Raw genomic sequence first — 24279 nt, 5'->3', positions numbered from 1 at the left:
TAAACATAGGCGTAGCAGCCTTAGCAAAGACTGCTGTTGTAAAGAAATCAAGATGTCTGAATGTTTAACAGCTACTGAGAATAAGCTTACTTTAAAAAGAATCAAAAAGAATAAAATCAGTTATTTAAAATCAGCCTCCTATATATAGCATGTCATTTGTATCTAACCCACTTTGACAAAATTATCAACTCTAAAAACAAATTGCTCAATAAAAACTGTGTTTACCAATAACCATGTTTCAATTTTACAATGCTCAAAGGCAACATTATATTGCAAAACAGTAGAGATTATCAATGTGTAAAGTAACTGCTTGTCAGAATGTGTAAGTGATCCACGGTTATGGAGGCATTTTACCTCCATTAGCTCATGCATAGAAGGATAATGTGTTGATTGGAAAGAAAACTTCCCTACAAATACTGAACAGTACTTTTTCTTTAACAATTTGTTTTGTTAGTACAAGGTTCTTTCTAACACAAGGAACGAGATCTGCAAGGGTGTGAGGTTTTCTTGTGTTGAACATGCTGTTTGGAAGCAGAAACTGAGTTTTCTTACCTGCAGCTGCCATGTGTTCACTTGTTCTAATGGGCTGAAACCCCACAAAAGGTATCTGCATCGATAATATTAACCCCACAATGTAGAAAGTGCTATATGCTAGAAAAAAAAGAGGGGGGGAGAGGGCAAAAGAGAAAGGTGAGAAGTAAAACAAATGAGTACGCACATTTCAAAACCAGATTCAATAGCATTTCAAACACAGATTCCATAGCAGAGTCCATTCCCCACCTTCAGTCATCAATGACAATGAAACAAAACTGTATTGTTTAAAATATTTTGCCCATCCTAATAACTTGTTTCACCTTCTGTGATTAGAATAACGTTAAAATAAAATTGCATTCAATTTTAAAGGAAGTAGTAAAGTACTGTTGTTCCTAATTATACTTTTTTTTTTCCTCGTAGGAAAATGAACCATCTACCTAAGACACTCTAGCTTAGAAATAGTTCTCTCTTCTCATTTGTTTCTCTTGTTGTTGCAGAATATGGGTGGCAGAAGAGATCCCAGATAAGTAAAAAGAGCAGATTCTGTATGAGGAGAAATTAAAGGGACCAGACCTCAAAGAGGTAAAACATTTAAAAGCGCACTTACTTAAAAAAAAAAGCAAAATGTATGTTTGTTCTTTTTTAAATGCAAGAACAGAGGCATGGCAAGAAATTGGAAAGCAACACAATTAAAAATGAATACTGAGCATCTGTATTAATAGATGTGTATGAACCATAGGGACTCATAACCCCCCAGAAAGTGGAGGCCAAGAACACAACTGTATTAATAATGTGAATCATTATTATGTATGAAGTGATATTCATGTACTTTCTCCTGACAGAATTTTGGTCCTAAATATTCCAGGGAGAGAGAGATGGGAATAGAAGAAACACCAACTGTGAACAGCCACAAATCTGCTTGCATTTTGAAGCAACCAGCCAACTTAAAAACCAAATGAGGCTTTCTTCCCTCAGTAACAATCACAAACAATGAACCTCCCAGATTTTTTTTTTTTTTTTTTAAACTCCTTCAATTCATAAACCACAGGCTTTGCTACGGCCTCAGTCCTTTGAGGAGATCCTTGAACCGATACAATCCTTTACTAAGCTCCACGAGAACAGATTTGGGAATCAGATCATATACCCATGGTACTGTTTCTGTTGCACCTGTGTATTATGCTCCCAGCGTACCATATGCTTTGCAAAAATCACAAAAAAATCCCTGTTGCGATGCTTCCAACCACTTCCAGCCATCTTTTCTGGTGTGTGCTTTCAAGCGTCTGTATTTTGCTGCCTGGCCTACCTACTCATCTATTCCCTCTTTATGTCACTGAAACACATTTTTGCTGCAGGAAACTCAATTTTTGAAGAATTCACTTCAACATAAATCATTTATTGTATCATAAAACTGTTGCAACACTGCCATCCTGTGGAATTCTAATGATTGGCATAAATCACCAGGCTTCACATTTGTTAGACCATTGTAAAGAATCATTTTTAAACCCAGTCCTACAATTGGCATACTTCATATGCCCAGGTTTTTTTTAAATCTCTTTCTTCCCACTTCTTTCAAGCAGCTATCACATACGCTTGCCTGGCATCAAATGAACAGGTAGTCTGATACAATTTTTCAAGGAAGTTGGTACACGAAGGTGATAGATACATCATCACAATCTTTCCATGTTCCTTTGCAAAGACTATGCAAACAGCAGAACGTAAAAACCAAAACTTTATTCTCAGTCCTGCAATCCACTCATGATCATAACTTTGATGAGATCGAGAACTAAAAAAAAATCTGACCTTCTGTGGATAAACTCATTTCACAATTTTAGTTCCTGCATACTGCACAAACACGAGAAAAACCTACTGAAAACTTCTCCCGAGTATGATCAAGGATTTGATCACACGTTTTCAATTAATGGATTATAACCACCAGAAATAAATACTAATCATCTAAAATTTTAGAACACATAAGCAGTTGATAAAAAATATATGCCTGCTCACTATTTAAATGGTAAAATACAACACATAGGACAAAGAATTAATGAAGGAATTAATTAAGTTTTAAATTCTGGAAGATTTTTTTTTTATTTTATTACATTTTAAAAAGTATACAGAACTTAAGAATTGTACAGGAAAACAATACATTCAGATTGGAGTGAAAATTGCCAAGTCTAAAGCACGCAAACAAGACTATACATACAATAATGGAAGATAGTATCAACGAACCCTGCATCCGAATAAAGAGGTTATTTTCCTAAAATGGATGTAGATTTTAGTAGCTACTGTCAGCTGTCAATAGGTTGCCAGAAGTAACCTATTAGCTGCACATTAGTAGTTTTTTGCACGCACACCAGCAATTCCGCATTGTCTTTGCGAAATATCTTTGATTTCCCTACTGCAGTGAGCTTTTGTAAATCCATCTGAATCTGAAACTATCTGAATAGTTTGGGAGTGAAGCACATTTCCATTTCTTCCCAGAAGTGCTTGCACATTCCTACCTGGTTTATAAAAACATCCTGGTAAACAAACCTAGAACACACACACCGATGCAACTTCTACAGACATCTGTGTGTAAGGCTTCCCAGGGAAGTTTAGAATAAGCCAGGAATTGCAATGAAACAGCAAAGCAGCAATCACATTTTCATTCCAACTACTCTCCTAAGTGCATCTCCCTCAGCTGAAGGACAATAACACCTCAAAACACTGTAGTTATTTGCAAAACAAATATGTGACAAAATCTTTAGTTCATATGAACTGGCAGTACTATTTCTCCCTCCCCCCAATGAGATCAAAGACTGAAAGCTGGAAAAGCGAGAACACTTATGCTTTATTGTTTCTGATTACCGCATCATTTCTGGATTTTGTAATTACTAGATTTCATTTTCTCTTGCCTAACTCACAGAAATTGGAAAATGAACATATTCAATAAAATAATTTTAAAAGCAAAACAAGATAAATTACTCTTCCCTGAAGTTATGAAGAAGGAGTTAATGAAGTTAACTAACAGTAACATTAAAAATTAAAGGTGGGTAAACGTTTTTTTTTTTTTTCCTTGTAAAAAATAATTTCAGATTCTGAATTATATAAATAAATAACTAAGAAGCAAGAAACAAATACTTATATTGTGGTTTAAAAAAAAAAAACACCTAAAACTGAACTTCAGTAGATATTATGGAGTATATTGGTTAAAATACATAATGTAAATACAGTAATTTCCCTAGCAGGCTCTAAAAAAAAGGCATGAAAATAAATATAAAAATAGTATTAAAATGGGTTAACAAAAATATATTTAAATATGAAATATCTTTTGATATTACACTTCAATTTATATATTCTCAAACGTTTCAATGTTTGAGATGTTCTCAAACGATCTTTTGTAAATGTTTCACATCAGGGAGTCAAAAGTGTTCTATCTAACTTATAAATAAATCTAAGAATACATGAATTGATTATTAATTATTTAATTCACACACCCACACTATGACACCAACTGATCTAACCAGTAGTCTCTGTAAACTGTTGACAGGGTATTTAAATATCAGGTAAATCAATTAAAATTTATTCTCCCGAGATCACTATCCAAACATTCCTGAAATTGGAAGCAATGTTGACCCATTAACCCAATAAAATCTTAAGGTCTCACGTGGAGTAGACAGACTTTTAGGCTGCTTTTTAGTCCAAGTTATGTAAAACATACATGGCTGCTTAAAATTCCCCATGTCTTTTCCTATATATGTCACAACACACTGTAACATTTACGTAATGACTGCTACAAAACTTTTAAGAACTAATTGTTTAATGCACTAGGAAAAGACAAAGATGAAACATTATTCTTTATAACAGACACACACAATATATATACATTAAACATACTAAAAGGATTCTATAAATACCTAACCATCCAATTATTTCCTTTTTTTAGTGCACTACGAAGCAGAAAATGAATTACCAGCAACATATCTAAAATTTTGGAAATGTGAATGATATGTTTTAACTTCCTATTCCCACTGGTGTAGACAGTGACTGACTACAATCAGTAATCCAATTAATAAAATGCAATCTGATATGCAATTGCCTCATTCCCACCAAATACAGAAGACATTATTATAATTTTATATTTCGTGATTCAGCATTTGACAATGATTGTTCAAAGAACACAACTTACCAATGTAGACCCTCCTGCTGTATCTCTGCATCAGCAAGAGGACAAACACATGCAGTGGAATAAGGTTGATGATGAAAACATAGCCACCCCATGCAGAGACCTGCGAGAAATGGAATAGGAAATCAGATCTAAAAATATCTGCAAGTTCTTCAGATAGCCAGTGCTGGATATTTACAAGGGTCTGACAAGAAAACACAAACCCCAGTAAAAGTAATACCAGCAGGATTTTTCTCAACAGTTACTATCCAAAAAGAAAAAATCCTCAAAAGTGGTAAAGTTAAAGTAGCAAAGACTTATGAAATGAACTGGTGGATTTTCAAGGCTTTCTTACAGCTCCGCTCTTCCTCCCAAGCAAATCTAGTCAGGCTGGCAGACAAGAATGTGATGATGGGGGCTTTTCCCTGTGGTGAAGGACGCTGCAAAAGGCAACAGTAGGACTACCATCTAGGATTCAAAGTTTTCCTTTGACATACAGCTTTAGCATGATGCATTGTGCTTTTTGGCAGGGACAGGCAGAGCATCTCCAGCCAGAGAGAAGAAAGGGAGCAAGGTATACACTGTTGATGGCAGAATTCCTGGAGCAGAGCAGCAAATGGAGGTTGCAGAGTGAGGAAAGAAACAAAAGGAAGGAGGGAGATACACAGGGAACAGTGCCGAGCACCATGGCATGATGCACAACATCATCCTGGAGGCTGTGAGCCTGTACTAACAGCATTACTTGAGAAGTGCTGCTAAGAGGTATTTACAACTTCAACACTACAGTGTTATCATTATGTCCTTCACTGTTGGTTTAGATAAAGATTTAATGAGCTACCATTACCATGTGTTACCACATTTCTAATACATTTAGAAGGGCTAATGTTGACTAGGAAGTCTACGTTTTAACACATGTTCTCTTGTCAAAATTCAGTCTAGACTTCTCCCATCCGTACCACGCCTATCCTAGATCTTCATTTTTAGAATGCAGCAGCTAATGTGGTTTCTACTTTAATTGTACTTTAAGGCTTAGATTCACATAGATATTTTTAAGGCCCTAGAATCCAGAAAGAAACCCAAATGACTATGTTCTACAGAACAAAATCTAAAATAAGGCCATGGCAGAGACACTGTTTTCTGATGCTAATAGCACAAAACCCAGCATTTCAAAACCGGGGGCAACTGATTCATATATTAAAATAATTGGAAGCAAGTCCAAAACTTGTTAATTTTCTAGAAAGTCATTTCAGACTATCATTATTCTTTTCCCAAATTAGTGGCATGAACTAGCATGGGCTACATAGGCAATTTAATTTACCGAGAGAAAACATTATACAAAGACAGGCAAGACAACAGAATGAGAACAAATGTGTAATTAGGATGTTGTCATGTTTAGGTAAAGGTTCGAAATGCTGCAGGTAGCAGACAGTTTGTATAGACTAGAAACTTGCATCTCTAATTAACACCTATTCTCTAATTATTGAGATAGACTGAGACCAGACTAAGATGAGGAGAGCCTGCTATTCTGTGATTTTTTTAGCAGTAAAATTGTAAGAACAAATAAGTGCATATTATCTGCATATTTCTGAACAACATTTTTAGAGGATCTTGCCAATAGGCGTGATATAAAAGCCTGTGGTCTGTCAACGTAACAATTCAAAACCTTATTTGCCTGACCTTGTATTACACAGTTCTGTACCAAACCTACAGGATCTCTTCGCTGTAATGCAACATAAACAGCTATGTTATGTATGAAGAAGTGGCTGCTTATTTACTGACTCAGCAGAAAGAAGGAGAGGGAGGAAAGAAACAGGGGAGGAAATAAATGTACTCTTAACAGGAGATAGCTATGCTCTTTGGTGACACATATAGGGCTATTTCTTGCTGTTTTAACAGCCAAAATTTCTCAGGAAACCCAATGAATGTTAAAGCTAAAGGAAATTTAGGCAGCATCCAGACAAACTCTGAATTAGTCCTGTATTTTAAATTAAGGCATGCAAAATAATTTGCAAGTTCCTCTGTCATGCAAGTCTGGTTACCTGGCTGTGGAAAAGCAGCATTTGAGACCTCCATCTTAACAACACCATACAACTATCCTGACTGTCTCACCATTGGAAGCTGATTTATTTTAATTTTGATGTAATACTTTGAAGCTAATTTATCATATAGCCACACACATACACAAAATATCAGTTAGAGGAGAAGTGACCTTTGACTTATTTGTACAAAAAAATTCTTTGAGTCTAACATTTCAGAAGATAAGGAGAGAAAAAAAAAAATTTGCTTTATCTCCCCAGTTTTACTACTGTTTTTTTTCCCCTTTGTTAGCCCTTAGGAACATCTCTACAATAATCTCTATTTTCATAGATCGAGAATGAAAAAGAGACTTTATGATCATTCAATTTGACACTGAATTAATTCAGTATTTTGGTGATAATCTTTACTTTACAGCTTAATTATACCCAGGGAAATAGCTTTCAAATTTATATAAATATAACCTTGTCCATAAATTTATAATATTATTGTGCTTTAGCAATAATGACACACAGATACATGAATATTAAAACTCCACCTTAAATTATCTAGACCAAAACAGAAATACCACTGAATCAGAGTATCTATTCATGGCATAGGATGACTTTATAAGTAAAGTTACTGCATTTAGTATTTTTCAAAAATTGCTTTCATTGTATTGAAAAACTTTAAATTTCAAATTATTTATTATGTCTTCTTGCTCATATATTAAGGTCTTCATAATAAAATGAAAGAACAATTTTACATTATGGCCCCAGCAAAGACTAAAATCTCCTTCTTCTGTCCTTCATCAACACACAAATTAAATAAGCCCCACTAAAAGAGTTTAGCTATTATATATATATGTCAAAAGCTTACCATGTAAAAGTAAGATAGACAGCAGCAGATTGTCCAAAAGACCGAACCAGTTTTCACCGACTTCACCTTTAAAAATAACCAAATATTAATGAATAATAGACAAATACTAGATACTATTACAAAATTTCATTCCAAAACAGCTGTCACGAGGACTTCTATAGTACATAACAGATTATATTTGTATCCTTCCAAACTGCTGTCCGTAAAACCAAGCCACAAGCGCAATTCATTGACAAGACAAGACAGCTTACACCTCTATCTCTAGATAATGCAGCCAGGATGCAATGCCACTGTCTACTTTGTGACCCAAAACTGAAGGGTAGCTGCAACACTTCTGTGCTACTTTCTCTGAGACATCAGACTACATTATAATTGTGAGTGTAGAGCATCCATGGCTTCCTTTGTCTGGCATTAGACCCAACTCTGCAATTATAAAGAGCCATTCTGTAATTCTGAAAAACTCACTTAAGGTTAGTCAAAACATCCAGATGTTACTAAAGGTCTAGAGAGATCCATGAACTGGACCAGGAGTATGCTTTTGTCCAAAACTGATAATGGTGACTGTGGTGAGGGAAAAGAGGAATGAAAAATGCTAAAAAGTTAACTATAAAACATATCTGATTCACACAATTCTACAAGAGTTTATGTAAACATTATTGCCACATGCAGTCTAGTTAAATACCAGTTCCATAAGAACAGCAACTGCTATTATGTCTTAGCTATTAAAAAGTAACATGGTAAAAAAGTAAGTTGATGCTACTGTTATCAGTAACAGTATACCTTTACAGATGCAGTTTAAGCCCAAATTAAAAAAAAAAAAATCAAACAAAAATCATTAGAGGACCTTTCTTCAGAACCTGCACTTAATTATCACCTGTAGCTAAATAATGAAAAATTTAATTTTTTTTCTATTGCATTCCTTCTAACAATACCCCAACTCTGAAATACTCCAAAGCTAAAAAGACTTGCAAGCATGTATTTACTTCTGAAAACTCGAACTTTTGACAAACCATGGGAAAAGCTGTAATGACTGCGTACATACTACCCACGGAGACACTCAGTATGGAAAGTACATATGCTAAAGGAAGGCACAAGGAACAGTGTCCATGCCGAATTAACCATATAGCTGCTCTGTGCTATTTCCAAAATAGATACAGCAGTCCAGAAATACTCCGTTTTGTCTAAACCCCTTCCTTCATACAGCACTGCATTACAGATGTAGTTCTACATTCAGGTTAAGGAATGACAGACAACCTGCACGAGCAAGTAGGCTAATTAAAAAACATGAGACTATTACACATTTTTAAGCATGCAAGCAGTATGAATATCTCGCTCTGTGGACAGCTTTAGGCATGTACGTTGGATGCCTAAGTCGAAGTCCAGACATATAGTCAACAGCTTCTCCAGATGACAACTTGAAGGACTTTATATTGAGAGTCTACTGCTTTTTACCAGCTAAATATGGATGCTGAAGGTTCATGCCCACATAATACCAATATGACAAAACTGAGAAACGAAAGCAGCCCTACTGTTTGCTTTAAACGTATAGATTCATTGCTATTAGCGTTACTACAGGACACACATACTTCAGTTGAACGGCACTTTTACATAATAAATAAACTGAAGAGTGTTATTATGGAGTGGTTCAGGCCACGTGACTTCTCAGTACTCGCCTGATCCACGGCCAAGGGGAAGAGAGATGAGAGGGAACAAAATGAGAATTCAATGGATGCTAAGAAAAATCAGTCATTTGGTTGGAGGAGGAACCAAAAACCTTTCCAAAGCAAAAGACTCATCAATTACTTACCCATAAATAGTATGTGAACTGCAGTGCAAAAATAGCTATGCCTTCATTGTCAAACGATCCTGCTACTGATCGAGATATGTAACCTGGAACTATGGCAATAAAACAGGCAGCTAAAAGCCCTGCTCCCTGGTTCCACAGTTCTCTGGTGAGCAGGAAAGTAGAAATAGCTGTAAGGCCGCTAAAAACTGGTGCTAGGAACACACATACGTCTCTTATATGGACTGTCACATTAAGCATATTTAAAATCCAATGTATAAGGCCTGCTGTCACCATCAGTCCTGGGTATACCTAGAGGGGGGGAAAAAACATACTATATTACTGCAGAAAATGATCATGGTAAGATTACTTGCATATGATTTGCAACGAAATACGATCATTTCTTAAGCTGATACAAGCAATGAGTAGGTAAAGCTAATGGAATTATTTTAACGTTACTTTAATTGTATTTTGACAACACTGCTGAATACCAGAGGTCCTTTAAATTTTACCCAAACGCTAACAATTACATATAATCCATTTTCTAAATGAATAAGCAGCACATAGATAATATCCTATCTTGCCTGACATTTATCACATAATGAGAATTTGTAGTTAAGGTATGGAATCAGAAGCTGAAGTTTGCAAGAGAATTTCAAGCCAGCTAACAGCTTTAAGGAAAAAAAAAGAAAGAACCCAAACAACAAGAAACCATACAACATTCCCTAGCCACATTCAATTTTCACCTTAATATACCATGCTGTTCATTTATTTCTTGTTACGCATGGAGAAAGAAAATACACATTGAGTTTTTTAAGTAGAAAAGCTGACTGACTGACAGGTGAGCATTATATATTTGCAAGCTATCCGTAGACACCTTGGAGGATTAAAATAAAGCCCTACAATACTGAGTTAAGATGTCCTCCAGGAAAGAGTCGTATAGATACAAATCTATTGAGCCTATCATAGAATATTGGAGACCATTGAAATATTCTTAATAGGAATTGTACCCTTCCACATTTATCAACATTAGAAAAATCAATACCTAGTAGGAAACTTAATATGGACTTCAACTGCCTTAGTTTCTTTTGAAAGCTAAGAAGAGCTTTGTGCTAAATTAAATTAACAGATGATAAGATGTTCTTCTGCATATATCCTGGAGACCTGGTTTTCAAGACAAACTATTAAAACATAATATACCATGTGACTTACAAAATAAAGCATACAATCAAAATTTTAATTTAAATTTCTAAGGCTTTTTACGTTATATAAGACGTAAAAAAACCAGAAGTGTGCCATAAGCATCTCAAAAATACTAAAACGAATGGTGATCTAATTGTTACAAAAAGCTCTGTAAATGAATTTAAATGGTATGTCCTATAATTAAAAAGTTTTAATGGACTGTCAAAATTAGATGTGGCTGTGTTACTAAAGCCACTCTACTACTGAACTCTTTGTATTGTGATTTGGTATTTTTTCTTATACCTTTCCTGTTTTATAACTTGCATTGACACCAATCTTAGACACTCCTGATGCTTCATACGTGACTCCTGTTTAGTTTCAAAAGGTCTTTTTTTCAGTGAAATCCTAACATTTTCAATAATCAGACGTCTAGCACTTACCACGTACCACTGGCTTAGAGTTTGTGTCTTAAGAGAGATAGAGAACTGTTTTTCAATTTAAATTTTCTTTTTTAAGTACCGCTGTGCAATGTTTTCCCCCAACATGAAAATCAGAATTACAGGAGTCATAAAATCCCTATTTATTATTATCAGAAATTCAGGTGTAAGAAGGTAAAACCCAGTTTCTTGTTCACAGTATGTTGTTGGATAGAACTAATGCATGTTGACTTACTGTCTCAGTTATTACAGCTAAAAATTAAAAACATAGTTATTCCCTTGGCAGCAAGTTGACAATTAAAAGTATATTCCATTATGATCCTCCTTTTATTGATGTCAAAATTGTACTTAAAGTTCAACAAAATTATTACAAAGTCATCTTTAAGTTATGACAATACTTACAGTTCCACCTACTATTCTTCCCAGTGGGTACCATGCTCTTTCATCAAACCAATTTAAAAATTCATAAAACCCATGGGATGCAAGATGATGTGTTGATCTATAGTTAAACCTAGAAAGAAAGAGAAGAAAATTGGGGGAGGGAATAAAAATCAAGAACCTGAAGTCCTCTTTCTTCTAAGATCTAGAAAGTAATTAAACTTTAACATCTCACTTACTGTACAAGTACAACATTCCTCTAAATCTATAGAGTTTTGAAACAAATTACCAAGCTTTCTCAGTTATTAACCACCATATTTTCTTCATTTCCACAGCCAGTGCATGTACACAGGTGAAATGCCACAGCCTTTGTTTTGGTAAACATTAAGAAGTTTTCTAGGACTCTGAGAGACACCTCTGCCATTTTCTGCATTCTCTTCTAAAAGTGGTATTGTGTTAACCAATGGTTGACCACATCCATAATACCACTTAAGCAGAATTAAGACCATGGAAGAAATAAGGCAAGACTTCTGAGACAGGTTAGCTACCCAGTATATCTGCTGCTGCTCTGTTTCATGTAATGTTGAAAGCCGGAGTAATATAATAATATGGAATGGAGGCAACCTATTTGTTTAAACAATTATGAATCTAATGGCCCCTGTACAATCCCTTCTTTCAATCAAGAAGGATCTATATAACACAGAATCTCAGTAGATGATGTTTCACCTCCAGTTGATACACGTTCTCTGCTGCAGGAAGTTCCTTGCGTAATGAAAGCCTTTCCACGTGTACCTTCACACCACCCATAAAACATTAAAAAGCATACACAGATTGCTATCAATGCAATAAACGTCCGATTTTCTGGCAAATAATTAATTCTTCCAAGTTTCTCAAACTTCAGATAGCAGAACTTTGCAACTATTACGAAATACATTCAGTCTGCAAATGAAATCAAGACTGCTGTGAGTGGGTGTTATCCAGAACTGCAACCTGCATGTGAGCATTTAAAAGCCAAACCAACAAGTTTATTGACAGTAATGCTGTACATTTTTGAGGAAAACAAACAAAACCAACATAAACAAACAAACCAAGCCCAACCATCAAGCCAACATTAGGCTTCAAAAAGCCTGGGTAAATGCCACTTCTAAAGCAAGCAACTTCCATCAACCCAACCATCCTAATAGATATTCCTATGGGTATTCAAGCTAAAAATACATGATTTGTTAGTTAAAGAAGCATTACAGATTTTTTCTTTTGTTAAGTGCAAGTCAGGTGACAAGATGGAATACTGTAACAGGCAACAGGATAGATGGGCAAGCCACCAGGCAAGACTTCTAATTACAGTCAGCATTCAAGGTTAGAGAAGCTTACATGTATTTGTCCTTTTGTCTAAAGTATCCATTTATACCAGTAACACGCATCACCTTAACACCAAATTAAAATATACATTCAGCTCTTTTGTATAACTAGGCTCCCCAAAATATCACCGGTTTACTTTAAATTAATTCATTTCACCAGAATAAAGCTGATGTCACTCAAGGCATCAAGTCCCATCAAGCTCCTACTTGTTTAATCAGCAGAACAAGCCTTATATCGGAACTACAGCCACAAGCAGGTTATGAGCAGACTTTGTCTACACAGTAAAAGAACAAAAAGAATTGAAATTCAAGTCCAGCTGTTGGCGAACCTGAGTGTTTCACTCATTGAACTGTCACGGCGTCAGTCAAATGACATAAAAAAAGTGCAGTATTTTCAGGAAAACTCTCCTGCATGGCAAATACGCAGTTATACAGGATATATTAACCGATAAAACTGTGGACCTTCAGCAGTAATTAGCTGTGTAAGAATATTCACATAAACAACAGTCATTTTGACCTAGAAATCTGTTTATCAAACAGCAATGTGACATTTGCTTCTTCTAAGCCTGCAACTATTCCCATTTGACTGGATTTCTAAATATTAATTAATTCTTCAGTTCTGAACTGTCAAATGCAATATGATTTATGAAATGCTGTACCTGTAAAATTAGCCCTTATCTTAGTGTAGCAAGGTTTGTTGTTAATTTGTTTAGTGCCAAGTGCCTGCAGCACCGTGCGAGACCAAGCAGAAGCTGTACAGACCGCAAGATGCACGCACTCCAGTGATGGACCTGACCTAAAACGCAGCCACCTCTGCTATCCTAGGACACTAAAAAGGGAGCAAGAAAGGTAACGTTTACTAACATGGATTACCGTCAATTTTTTTAAGTCATGACTCAAACTCACACAGGCTAAACGTTTACTTTTATAACATTGAAAGATCAGTTAAATGAAATAGGCAAGAGTAATATTGACATTCTCCTCATGTTTCAAACTAGTACAGCTTTGTAACTGACTTCAGAGGGATGCGAACAACTGTCTTGTGCTTTGGCAGCATCCCATTAAGTCTTTAATAAGAATGAATTACTGCTCAAAATTGAAACGCAACATAACAGCATTTCTACCTTTATCACTTAAAATGGAAGAATTTAATCTTCCCTCCAAATCCTTTTTTTTTTTGGTCAGAAAAGAATCTATTAAACCCCTCCTTTAGAAAAGTGATTGATTCTTTTGCCATGAATTTAAAGCATACAGAGACAGCTGGGACTGTCTTTATAGCAGAAATGATTAGAAATTATATGGGTTGGTTAATTTTTCGCTGTGGGAAGACCTCTAGGTAGACCAAGAAATGCCCTTCCGGCCACAGAAACCTAAATAAAAAAAGTATTTGGAAGCTTAACTACAGCACCTCACTTTGACTTCAGAGAAAAAGTGTTCACTTCCCCTCCCAGCAGGTAACTGCTACCAAAAAGAAATAAATATGCATGCAAACACAAGCATAGGTAAGGAGAAACCCGCTGAGTAACGCTGCACGAGAGCCAGCTTCAGGCACTGACAAAGCAGCAGCAATAGGCAGCGTACAGACAACTGCACGTGATGCCAGTGCTATGCTCCTTAGTACTTACCCACTTCCAAGCAGGCTACTCCACAGGGACAAGTCTGAACCCTGTAAAACCCTTTCCCTGATGGCTAGGAGAAGAGAGACAACAGCAGCACACACTGCAAACAGTCATCATACAACACTCTCACTGTCTTGGTACAAGAAATGGGGATAGAGACATTGAGGGCTTTCATCCAACCTGCTCCCTGGCTGGCTAAAAAATAGCCAAGGAGACACCAGAACTGAAGGAGGCTGCTGGTTATGGTGACTGAACAGGATGTGGTACTGTGAGACAGGACCGGGCTGAAGGAAAGGAGGATTCCTGTCCTCCCTCCCTCAGCCATCTGATCTCGAGGCATGGGAACTGTTCACCCATCTCCCAAGGCTCTCCCTCCTCCCTTTAAGCCAAGTCAATGTGAGCCAGACCTGAGAAGGATGGAAAAACGAAATTATGTGAAGTGTGTGCCTAATTAAGAACTTAGCTTCTCATCCAGAGCCTGAGATGAATATTCACATTCTCAGCCCACGGCGTGAAAAAGATGCATGCTCGCTAACAGTCAGCGAAGAAGAGCTCTTGTGGACCTGACTGGCTGAACACCAGCATGTGCTGACTTTTCTTCTTTTAGCTGACATTCCAGGAGGAAAACGATGCTCTGCTGTTCTGCTTGCCTCTTTCTGTCAGGTCTGGAGTTTGAATTGCCTCCTCCTCCTCCTCCAAGCTCAATTTTGAAGGAATCATCAAGCAATCCTCTTTGTACGTTTCAGAACTGGGAGTCCCAATCACCAAATTAGCCTGGTATTCTAGTTTGAACCTTTTGGGGGATGCGAAGAATCACAAAGAAGTGATCACAAAGATGCTCTATGCATGCTACTATTAATTTTGCAGCACTACCGGAGATATCTATATTACAGCGGGTTCAGTAGACGACTGAAGATGAGTCAATAAAGATACAGTTCTCATTTTCAAAGCATATTTTAGTTTCAGCTTACAACAGAGCACAAGCAGCAACAGCAAAATAACTGAGCAAAGGCAGTTTCTCTTTTAGTGGCAACATTAATTTGGAAACTTAACTAGGCAACTTGCAAAATAAAGCCTCTGGGGTTTTCGGTTATGTTATGTACTGCTAATACCAAATCCTAACTATCTGTTCATGCTCGGGTTTAATTTTTATTCCACCCTGTGAACTGCTTTTTTGATGATACAAAGTAATGCTGGAAGATGATTAGTTAGTGCTATTCACAGCCATTACTTGCTATATCCAGGAGCTATGGAACTCTGCAGCACTTCGCAGCAACAATTACTGCTATATTTGTAAGGAGAAATCTCGGGCTTTGACATTCCTAAGTTTAGTGCTTCCTTGACAAAAGTACTATTTAAGGTGAATATTCAAATCAAGTTCAGCTTATTCAGAAAGTATGAACACGTAGGAAGCGAGCACATGTAGTGCAGCAATGCAGTCACTTCATCCAGAGCTTAGCAACATTTAAGGCAAATTACACCGATGGCGGTGAAATGAAGTTGACCCTTCCATTACACCAAAGGCCGAGACCAGTGTTGCTTCTTGTGGGATTGCTGCTGACTGCCTAAATACTGCCGGTTTCATGCTACTACTGCCCCATCATCTAAACTTTTTATCTGGCATTTACAGCCATCTGAGAATATCAAATCTCCTTACCAGCAGAATTTGTTGAATATTTTCTAAGCCTGCGTTTATAAAGGCTTCTGTGCACTGAAGTCCTCATCTGCAGATGCACAAAATTTTCACATCTGCAAATTGAGAAAGATGACATGATAGAAACCAACTGTGAACGTTACAAGCTATCTGAACAATCCTAGGAGTCAGATTTTAATGCAAATGTAGAATCAATTCTGCAATACAGCATCTAATTAGAGACGGCAAGTCTAGATTCTTGGAAAAGATTGTCGCAGATTGACTCCAAATCTGACATATTCTTTGCATCCGAAGGAAGAATTTATTCAGTGCAATATTTTTAAGGAAAATCTAATGAGAAAGTTCAGTAACTTCCACTGAAATGAAGAAACACACACACAGTGTTCCATATCAAGTTTTAAAACACCTGTTTGCCTCCATATTATACTAGGAGCACATCATGATGGAAATCTTATCGTGAAGTCTTTAGCTACAAATTGGAAATTATCACAAGTTTTGCATATTTTTTAAAAAATGGAAGTGCAGTGTCATACGAATCACATAATAAATTCAATTCACTACAGCAGTGTTATTTCTCATCTCAAAAATACTTATTTGTGTTCAGTTTATAATCCTAGAAGAGCATATATGTCCTTTTAAGCCAGTTTCAAGGTCAGAAGTTTGCACCAGCAATACCTATAGGCCAACACTCTTATGATAGGTGAGGAGCCTTGCCTACTGCCAAAACCAAGGTGTCGCAGACATCACATTGAGCATGAAGGAACTGAGATGTACGCGTGCAAGAATCAGTGAGATGGTGGCTGGTCTTCAGTTCACCTGTGCCAAGGCTGACAAAATTCTGCAAAATGGAAGAGCAACCAAGGCAGCTTTATTTCAGAGGCAACTCATGTTCCTTTCTTTGCAACTCAGAGCTGATGTCAGCTGAATGGTTTTATTAGGTCTTAAATCTAATACAAACATAAGATACACTACATGAATTGCCCCCAGTTAGAACATTTATATATAATCAAGTATTTATGTGATTACAAATCTTTTCTTCTAGTATTTCTTTTTTTGCACTCCTACCAGAGTTTTGTTATCACTTTGCACGCTCAGCTGGAGTTTCTGCACCTCGCTGGAAAACAAACACCCAGAAGTCATGAACACATTAACTCTAGCCAGTCTGTCACTGGAGACATGGTACATGCTCACACAGCTCTTACTGAAGTTGATTGAAAATGCTAATTATTAAGTCAAGCCTGCCAGAAAGTAAAAATAACAGCTTTGACTGAAGTAGAGTTTAAAATTGTCCTAATTCTAGCCGTGTTAGGGGGGGTTAAATATGGGAAATATGGACTTTTTGGGATTTTTTAGTCGTTTTATCTCTAAAGATAGGGATATGTAACTTCTCCTTGTATTCTGAGATAAGCCCCAACTAATATCAAGTATTTGGTGAAAGCTCTCAAGAGTGTCCTACATTTAGAGACCCAACTGATCTTTATAGCTTTTGTTGCAAGCAGGGCCATCTGAAAAGAGAAATACACGTCCTGCAAACTGTCTCCCACAAGTCTCACATTTGATCTACTGATGTAATAAAATGGCAAGATGAAGACAAGTTCCGCGGTGGTATGACCACCTAACTTCAGAAAAGATGGACATTCGGAGTTGGAGGAAGATGTATTTTTTCTTTTCCTCTTCCTGGAATTGCGCTGAGCAACTGAACTCTCCCTGTTTGTAACACCAGTAGAATAATCTCTGATGGGGAAGAATAGCAAACAGCTAGGCAGAAACAAAGCTGGATGGCACAACCAAAAGGGTAGCTGATATTTTTCAGGTGCAACATTCAACCACGCTCAACATAAACCCTGAAAAATACCAGAATTTGTACAGAATAACCATTAAAAATAGCCATTCGCAATATCAGAACATCCCTAATGCGTTTAAGAAAGATTACAGCATTCCTGCTGCCACTTCTTGGCATGGTATTTTGACCGCCTGCAATAACATGTCACGCTTAGCGGACGCTAACATCAGGAATTGCATGCTGCCAGTAGCTTAATGATATGAAATGCTACAGCGAGCATACACTCTTAACTTCTTTAGAGAGCCCAGGGCATCTTCAATATTTTTGCTAAATAGCTGCAAGCTTTCTAAAGCATTCCATGACCACTCCTTATACTTTTCACACAATCTCGTACATCTGAAGCCACGGTATGCTTCCATCATCGCTGTAGTAGGCGTATATCTGCCTACGGTTTCAGACACTTCCTCCGATGCCTAAAAAGCTTTTTCCTGACCTTTTTTCTGTCTTGTTTTTGAACTATTCCATGTCTCAAGGCAGGTTATGAAGCAGAGAGTTAGTTTTATCAATACTAAAAGTCATACTTTGCTAGTGAAGTCTGCCTTTCATAACATTTTAGACTGAACAAGAAAGTGATGATTCCATTTTTATTTCAACAGTCAAAATTCCCAAAAGGTTGCAATGATGATTTAAGCAGAATCATTCAGCATTATTGCAGGGCAAATTTGAATGCTCATTTTCTTCTCTACTGAACAAGTAGAGAAGAAACTACTGGACTTCACTGCAGATACTACACTGTGTCTGGCATCAATACTGATGGCGATGCTGGTTCTGTATCTTCTGATAGCATCAGCTTCTTCAGAGGCATCACTTCTCTGCCCGGTACAATACTAGTTACCACAAACTGGAAAGGCACTGGTGCTATGTCTGATTTTTTTCTGAGTGGTGTCAGGCTGCTCTGTGTTTCATTAGCCTTGCATCAAGCAACTTTGAAGGCTGTGCGTCAAATTCAAGAACATGTTTCTTCCAGATGAAGCAGACTCATGCTGTACTTGCTGTTAATGTGATGAAGGCTGCTCAACTTCAGGAGCTTCCATATTAAAGGCTGGTACACGAGGAGCTGGGTGGCAGAAAGGAATTCAAAACAGAATTAACTGAATAATAACATTTTGAGAAGTAAAGAATTTTTTCCTTGAGGAATGTGACGCTAGAAATCACTGGGCTGAGCAGGAGTGCTTCCAAGGAAGCAACTGGGAACAGAGGATGGCTACCAGAGCAGGCTTCATGGTTTTCAACTCCAGAACGAACAGGTACTTTCACACCTAACAGTGATAGCAGACTCTCTTTGAGCTGAACTAAAACTGCTATCCTGTAGCGAGATCTAATAGCTACTCAGAAAAGAATACTAATTTGTCAGAGTTTGAAATGTAGAGTAAAATAAAGGACATGTCTTATTCACTGTGGGTACTTTAAGTACCTTTTAACAGTTTTGAAGTATCCATTACAGTCCTCATCTTTATTAAAGATGTAATAAAGTCACCTAGACACAACAATGCGGCAGCAACTACGGAGGCACTAGCTGCACCGAACTGCGGTGGGACCGATTTCAAAATCGCTTCCCATTAAGTGAAGTTAGTGAAAATAGAAAGTGAAAGGTAGCGACGGCCAGTCTGGACCCAAGGTGACCTGGCAGACCCTTTCTAGGCTGCAAAATACAAAAAGGAAATGGGGCTCTTAGAAAGGCTGTGCCTCCAAGGTTACTTGGACTGCCTTGTAGCAGTACAAAGAGCAGGTCCAGCCGGAGTCAGGCTTTAGATATCAAATCACTTGGTACTGCTTATGCCAGTACACTTTTTTTTTTGTCAGCTCACAAAACGAAATAATCTAAAGTGTTGTGATTGCATGTCAGCAGCTTAGCTCAGTTTGCAAGTTAACATAAGGTAGTGTTTCATCCAGTATTCTATTCCTTCAATATTTGCTCTTTAGTACATCTCTAATACACTCACTATTCTTCCTTCTGCAGCTATCAGTTATCTGAGCTCCCTGACTTTGCTTCTTTCAGTGTCTTTTCTGGTTGTAGATTCTGCTTAGTTCAAGAAGCTGGACCTTTCAGAGTGCACCTGCTCGGCTCCATCTGGTGCGATACCGACTCACTCTTTACTACAATGATGCTGCAATAATAAAAATTAATGTTTCAGAGTGGATAATACAAAACGTCATCAGAGCAGAACCAGACGGTCCACATGACTTGTTCAATTTCTGTCCAGTGACTGAGGTCAGGGTAAGAGACCTGATTTTGTTTAGCTCTATGCATGTCTGCTCAAATGCTGCTTAACACTTCAGTGACCTGATGCTAGCAGACATAAATATTGCATTCTCTGTATCATAGATAGAGCTGTCTGCAGGACAAACCCAGGATTTGGAGAAAGCTAGAAATAAGTTTAATTGTGCCCTAACTGAACAAAGATGAAAAGAAAAAGGCACGAATAACCCAAACTGCAAATGAGCAAGGAAGGAAAAATAAATGAGACAATTCTGGGATGCCTTGTACTGGATTACACACACACACACACGTTAACTGTGGCAGTTATCCTTCACCTCAGCTTTGCTAGTTAAAAGGAGTGCAGAAGTGCTCATAATCTGCTTTAGTGCCTAAATCAGGTAACTAGCTTGAATCACCGCTGAAAATCATACCACTCTAAAGATTATTTAAATTTTCACCTGATTTTTCTCTGAAGCAGCTTAGGAGCACTCAGTCTATTAACGCAGGCCAGCAGAAGGGACAGCAGCCTCTAGCTGAGGGCAGAGGCAGTTCCAGCTGTTTGTGCAGTGACTGACTACAAATCCTCACACTGAAGGAAATCAGTGTGGGAACAGGAGGTCACCAATGTGATAAGCAAAGGCCAGGAAAACAATGGAATGCGATCTTCATCCTTCCCTGCAATACACAGACAGGAATTTACCTTTCAAACTGTACTTTGCATTCTTGGTCCACTTTCAGTGTCTGATTTATTGTCAGAAATAAGTATGGCAAGCAGAAATTAAAGCTGTTCTTCCTTACGTTTACTTCATATCTTTCATACAAGTCTACATCAAAGGAAAAACACAAGGTTTCACTGAATTTAATTCAACATGTTAAGAGTTGCACCTAATGGTTACCACTGTTTCTCTAAAACTATGCACGAGAATCACAGAAGTATAATAACAAAACGTGATTTGCTTTTTATTAGGTATCCTCACAGAAACACTACAGATAAGAGCACTGCAGTGACTACAGCGCTCAGCAGTTAGGAGTATTTATAAGTAATATTACATTCCTGCCACGTACAACGTGAAATTAAAGTTACATGTTTGCTTTCTCATTACATGATGGATTTCTAGTATTGCTCGGTCTTACTATATTATAGCTATCAACTTATTTCACCGTGCTCCTCTGTCATTTTAGATATCTAGTAAAATCCAATTTGTATTTAAAAGTAACCTAAATGCTGCTTTTTAAAACAAAAAACGGAGGTGGAGCAATAGTTTTAAATGAGATAAGCTCACTCTTACACAGATATTCTTTGAAGCTGTGATGCCTCTCTGTCACAAGTGCTGTTACAGAAATAGTCCCAGACAACACCCACCCTTCTGTGTCCATGAGCACATCCTTTCCAAAACACATCACCTTCTTGACCAGCTGGCTACATCGGTGTGCTATTTGGTAGTTAGATCCCTTCCGTCTTGCATTAATGAACAGTAAAAAGGATGAGTTTAATTTCAAATGCAATTTTATTAAACGACAAGTCCCAACTTCAGGTGCGATGCTTCTCCCTTCTCCCCCAGGGCCACATAAAATGGGGTAAAGTAAAACAAACACCTGGCTGCACAACAGGAACAGAGTAAGGGGGATATTAAAGCAAGAGGATCAGTCGCAGTTCAGGCAGGGAAGAAAAGAGGTATATGGCAGGGGATATGTGAGAGTTGTTGGAAAGGACCTAGCAGAAGCTCTCAAGGGATAGTTCTGAGGTCACATAATCCTAAATCTTCTCTCTTCATTCTCCAGGGATGAATTAAACTGGCTTGTTCAGGACCTTCCACGCTTCAGTCCCCACCAGGCAGGATGCCCTCTCAACTCTCCCCACAAACGCGCCTTCAAATTAGAAGGCTAGAGTTAGCCTTGCTGATTCAGAAGAGGGATTTAGACCCAGATGTCCAACGTGCCATATAACCATTTAAGTAACGATAATCTTATTTCTGAAAGAACATTTGAACAGCTCCAGCACAGTCGAAGAGCTTCAGCAGGAACTATTGAAGTGTTCACCCCCTGAATAATTAAAACAGCTCGTTGGTGGATACTCATGGATACTTGAAACCAAATCAAGGTACAAAATAAGCCGATGGAGCAGCCCACTGCCACTGGAAAAGGGGAGCTCCCCTTTTTTGCATCCAGCCACAAAGCCTGACACCTGCACTTATTAGATATTTGGGAGTGCTGCAATTTAATAACACATTAGAAAACTTTTACAGGAGATGTCCAACAGATGATGGGAACATTGGGAGCCTGACTTGATTAGATGCAAATAGGGCCAATTTGTTCCAGTAAAGACACGCCTGACAGCACCTTGCCATACTGTAGGGATCCAGAGTCAGCCCAGAAGATGCTGTGCTGCCTTCCCATCAGTGGAATTAGCTCCCTGGAAGTTCTTAAAGGAATCTTTGGAATCACCATGCACAGGCTCCCCAGGACACAAACGGTATCCACAGGTACTCCAGCACAGATACCGAGATAGAGGACAACACTGCTTAACACCCTGGGTAAAAGCACCACTCGACTAACATTTAAGGCTGTTCTGTGGCTTTCTGTTCCTGCAGATAACCCTGGAAGAAGACAGCAGAGAGCACTGTAAGGAGCACACTACCACAGTGTAAAGATGGGATGCGCATAGGTGAGACTGTGCTGAAGTTACTACAGCATGACAGGAACATAAAGAAAATGAACCCTGAAATTGACTTACTACAGCAAAAGGCAAAAGCTAGAAAACACAATTCAGCGATGCAAGAGTTACAAGCATGAGGTAACTTGAAACAAAACACATCACCAAAGCTTTTCCAAGCAAAAATCAGGCTTTACTTTGGGAGGATGGGAGAGCGTTGGTAAAGAAGCAGGGCATTACAAAATTAAAGCAATGCCAGTTCCGTGGCTCCTGAACACAGCAGAAAAAAAAAAATTTACATTTGTCATTACCAGCAGTAAAATGACACTGACCTGAAATATCACAAATTAAATATTTGCAACAGTCTTAATTTAGTCTCTTCAGTGTCAAAATCCATTTTCTAAATGGCAAATGAAATATTAACATTGTTACAGAGTAAAACAAATTGTGAGAGATATAAAACAGCTTTTCAAATATTACTTCAGACGTCTGACGTCGGAGAAATCATCGTAGTCACCAGGATCAGATAAACCAGCCACAGCACAGCAGCATTGCACAACTTTTTGGGAAACTCGAACGCTGCATTGGCTTTAATGATTCTTGTTCTTCCGTAAAGCAAGCCAAGGAGATGCCCATTTGCTTCCACTGTTAACATCAATATAATGCCAAAGCTCCAATTTGGTTTTGCTGACCTTCTAAATTGCAACTTTAAGGCATTTTATCTAGTGCCAAAGAAAGAATTACAGGCATTTTAAAGGCCTTTAATAGCCGAATGATAAACTTTAAGTGTTTCAGCCCTGAAGATGAAACTGTCTTTTCCAAGATAACGTCTGAAACAATATTTACAAATTCTAAGTTATTCATCTGAACTTCCTAATGCTGCTTGGGATAAATTTAGAATAGGAAGGAAGCACGTTCAAGATACAGACTAAAATAAGAGCTGGAGCAGAAGACATAAAGAAAGGTATTTAGGACAAGTAGGCTTGTTTTGTTCTGCGTCAAGAAAATGCATTCTGCTTTTCGCAGGCAAGTATTCTTGCTAAAAATGTGGTCCTCCTAATCACCTGCATCAAACAGGTGCTTTGCACACCCTAGATTTCCTTCAAACACCCTCTCTACGGGGAAGACAGGACTAAAAAGCAACCAACCAAAACAAAAAACCCAACACGCTCTTCAAAGCTAAACAAGAAGTAGGCTACAATGTACAGAAAAACAGAAATAAGCAGAAAGGAAAAAAAGAAAGCAAAGAACTCGCAAAAATGTAGGCTGCCCAGATGTGTTACAACAGTTATAAATGACATAAGGACACGCTGCTTTTCCTCCCCTCAAAATCCATTTCCCACTCAAACAGGATAGGCAATGCCCACGAATAAGAGAGGCAAAAAAAATGAGCCATCCTTTCTAAATAAGTGTAAATACTACTATATAAAATCACACTTCCATTAAGAGCACCACCAAAAATCTACAAACAAACTCACATGCTCAACTGCAGTGTTGTTTCCCAAGGTTTTTGTTTGTTTTACATGAGGAAACTTTTGCAAAGGTGTATTGCAATTCTATCTCCATGGATTATCAGCTCAACACAACTCTGACATGCCCTTT

The 24279-nt window shown here is 37.7% G+C and overlaps 1 protein-coding gene across 1 annotated transcript in view; it reads right to left on the bottom strand.

Annotated features, from left to right (window-relative positions):
* STT3B (STT3 oligosaccharyltransferase complex catalytic subunit B) overlaps positions 1 to 24279 on the bottom strand; it is a 49602-nt gene that overhangs the window by 18239 nt on the left and 7084 nt on the right. Inside the window, exons 2-6 of the mRNA XM_082754404.1 lie at positions 11375 to 11483; positions 9378 to 9665; positions 7571 to 7636; positions 4703 to 4802; positions 553 to 651 (exon numbers count right to left, since the gene is read on the bottom strand). Of these exons, the coding sequence (XP_082610530.1) occupies positions 553 to 651; positions 4703 to 4802; positions 7571 to 7636; positions 9378 to 9665; positions 11375 to 11483 (662 nt within the window). The remainder of the gene's footprint in view (positions 1 to 552; positions 652 to 4702; positions 4803 to 7570; positions 7637 to 9377; positions 9666 to 11374; positions 11484 to 24279) is intronic.

Source organism: Aythya marila (assembly GCF_965140915.1).
Source record: "Aythya marila genome assembly, chromosome: 2".
In the NCBI taxonomy this organism is placed as follows: Eukaryota; Metazoa; Chordata; class Aves; order Anseriformes; family Anatidae; genus Aythya; species Aythya marila.
Note: the sequence above shows the minus strand (reverse complement) of the source record. Positions and strands in the feature narration are given on the sequence as shown.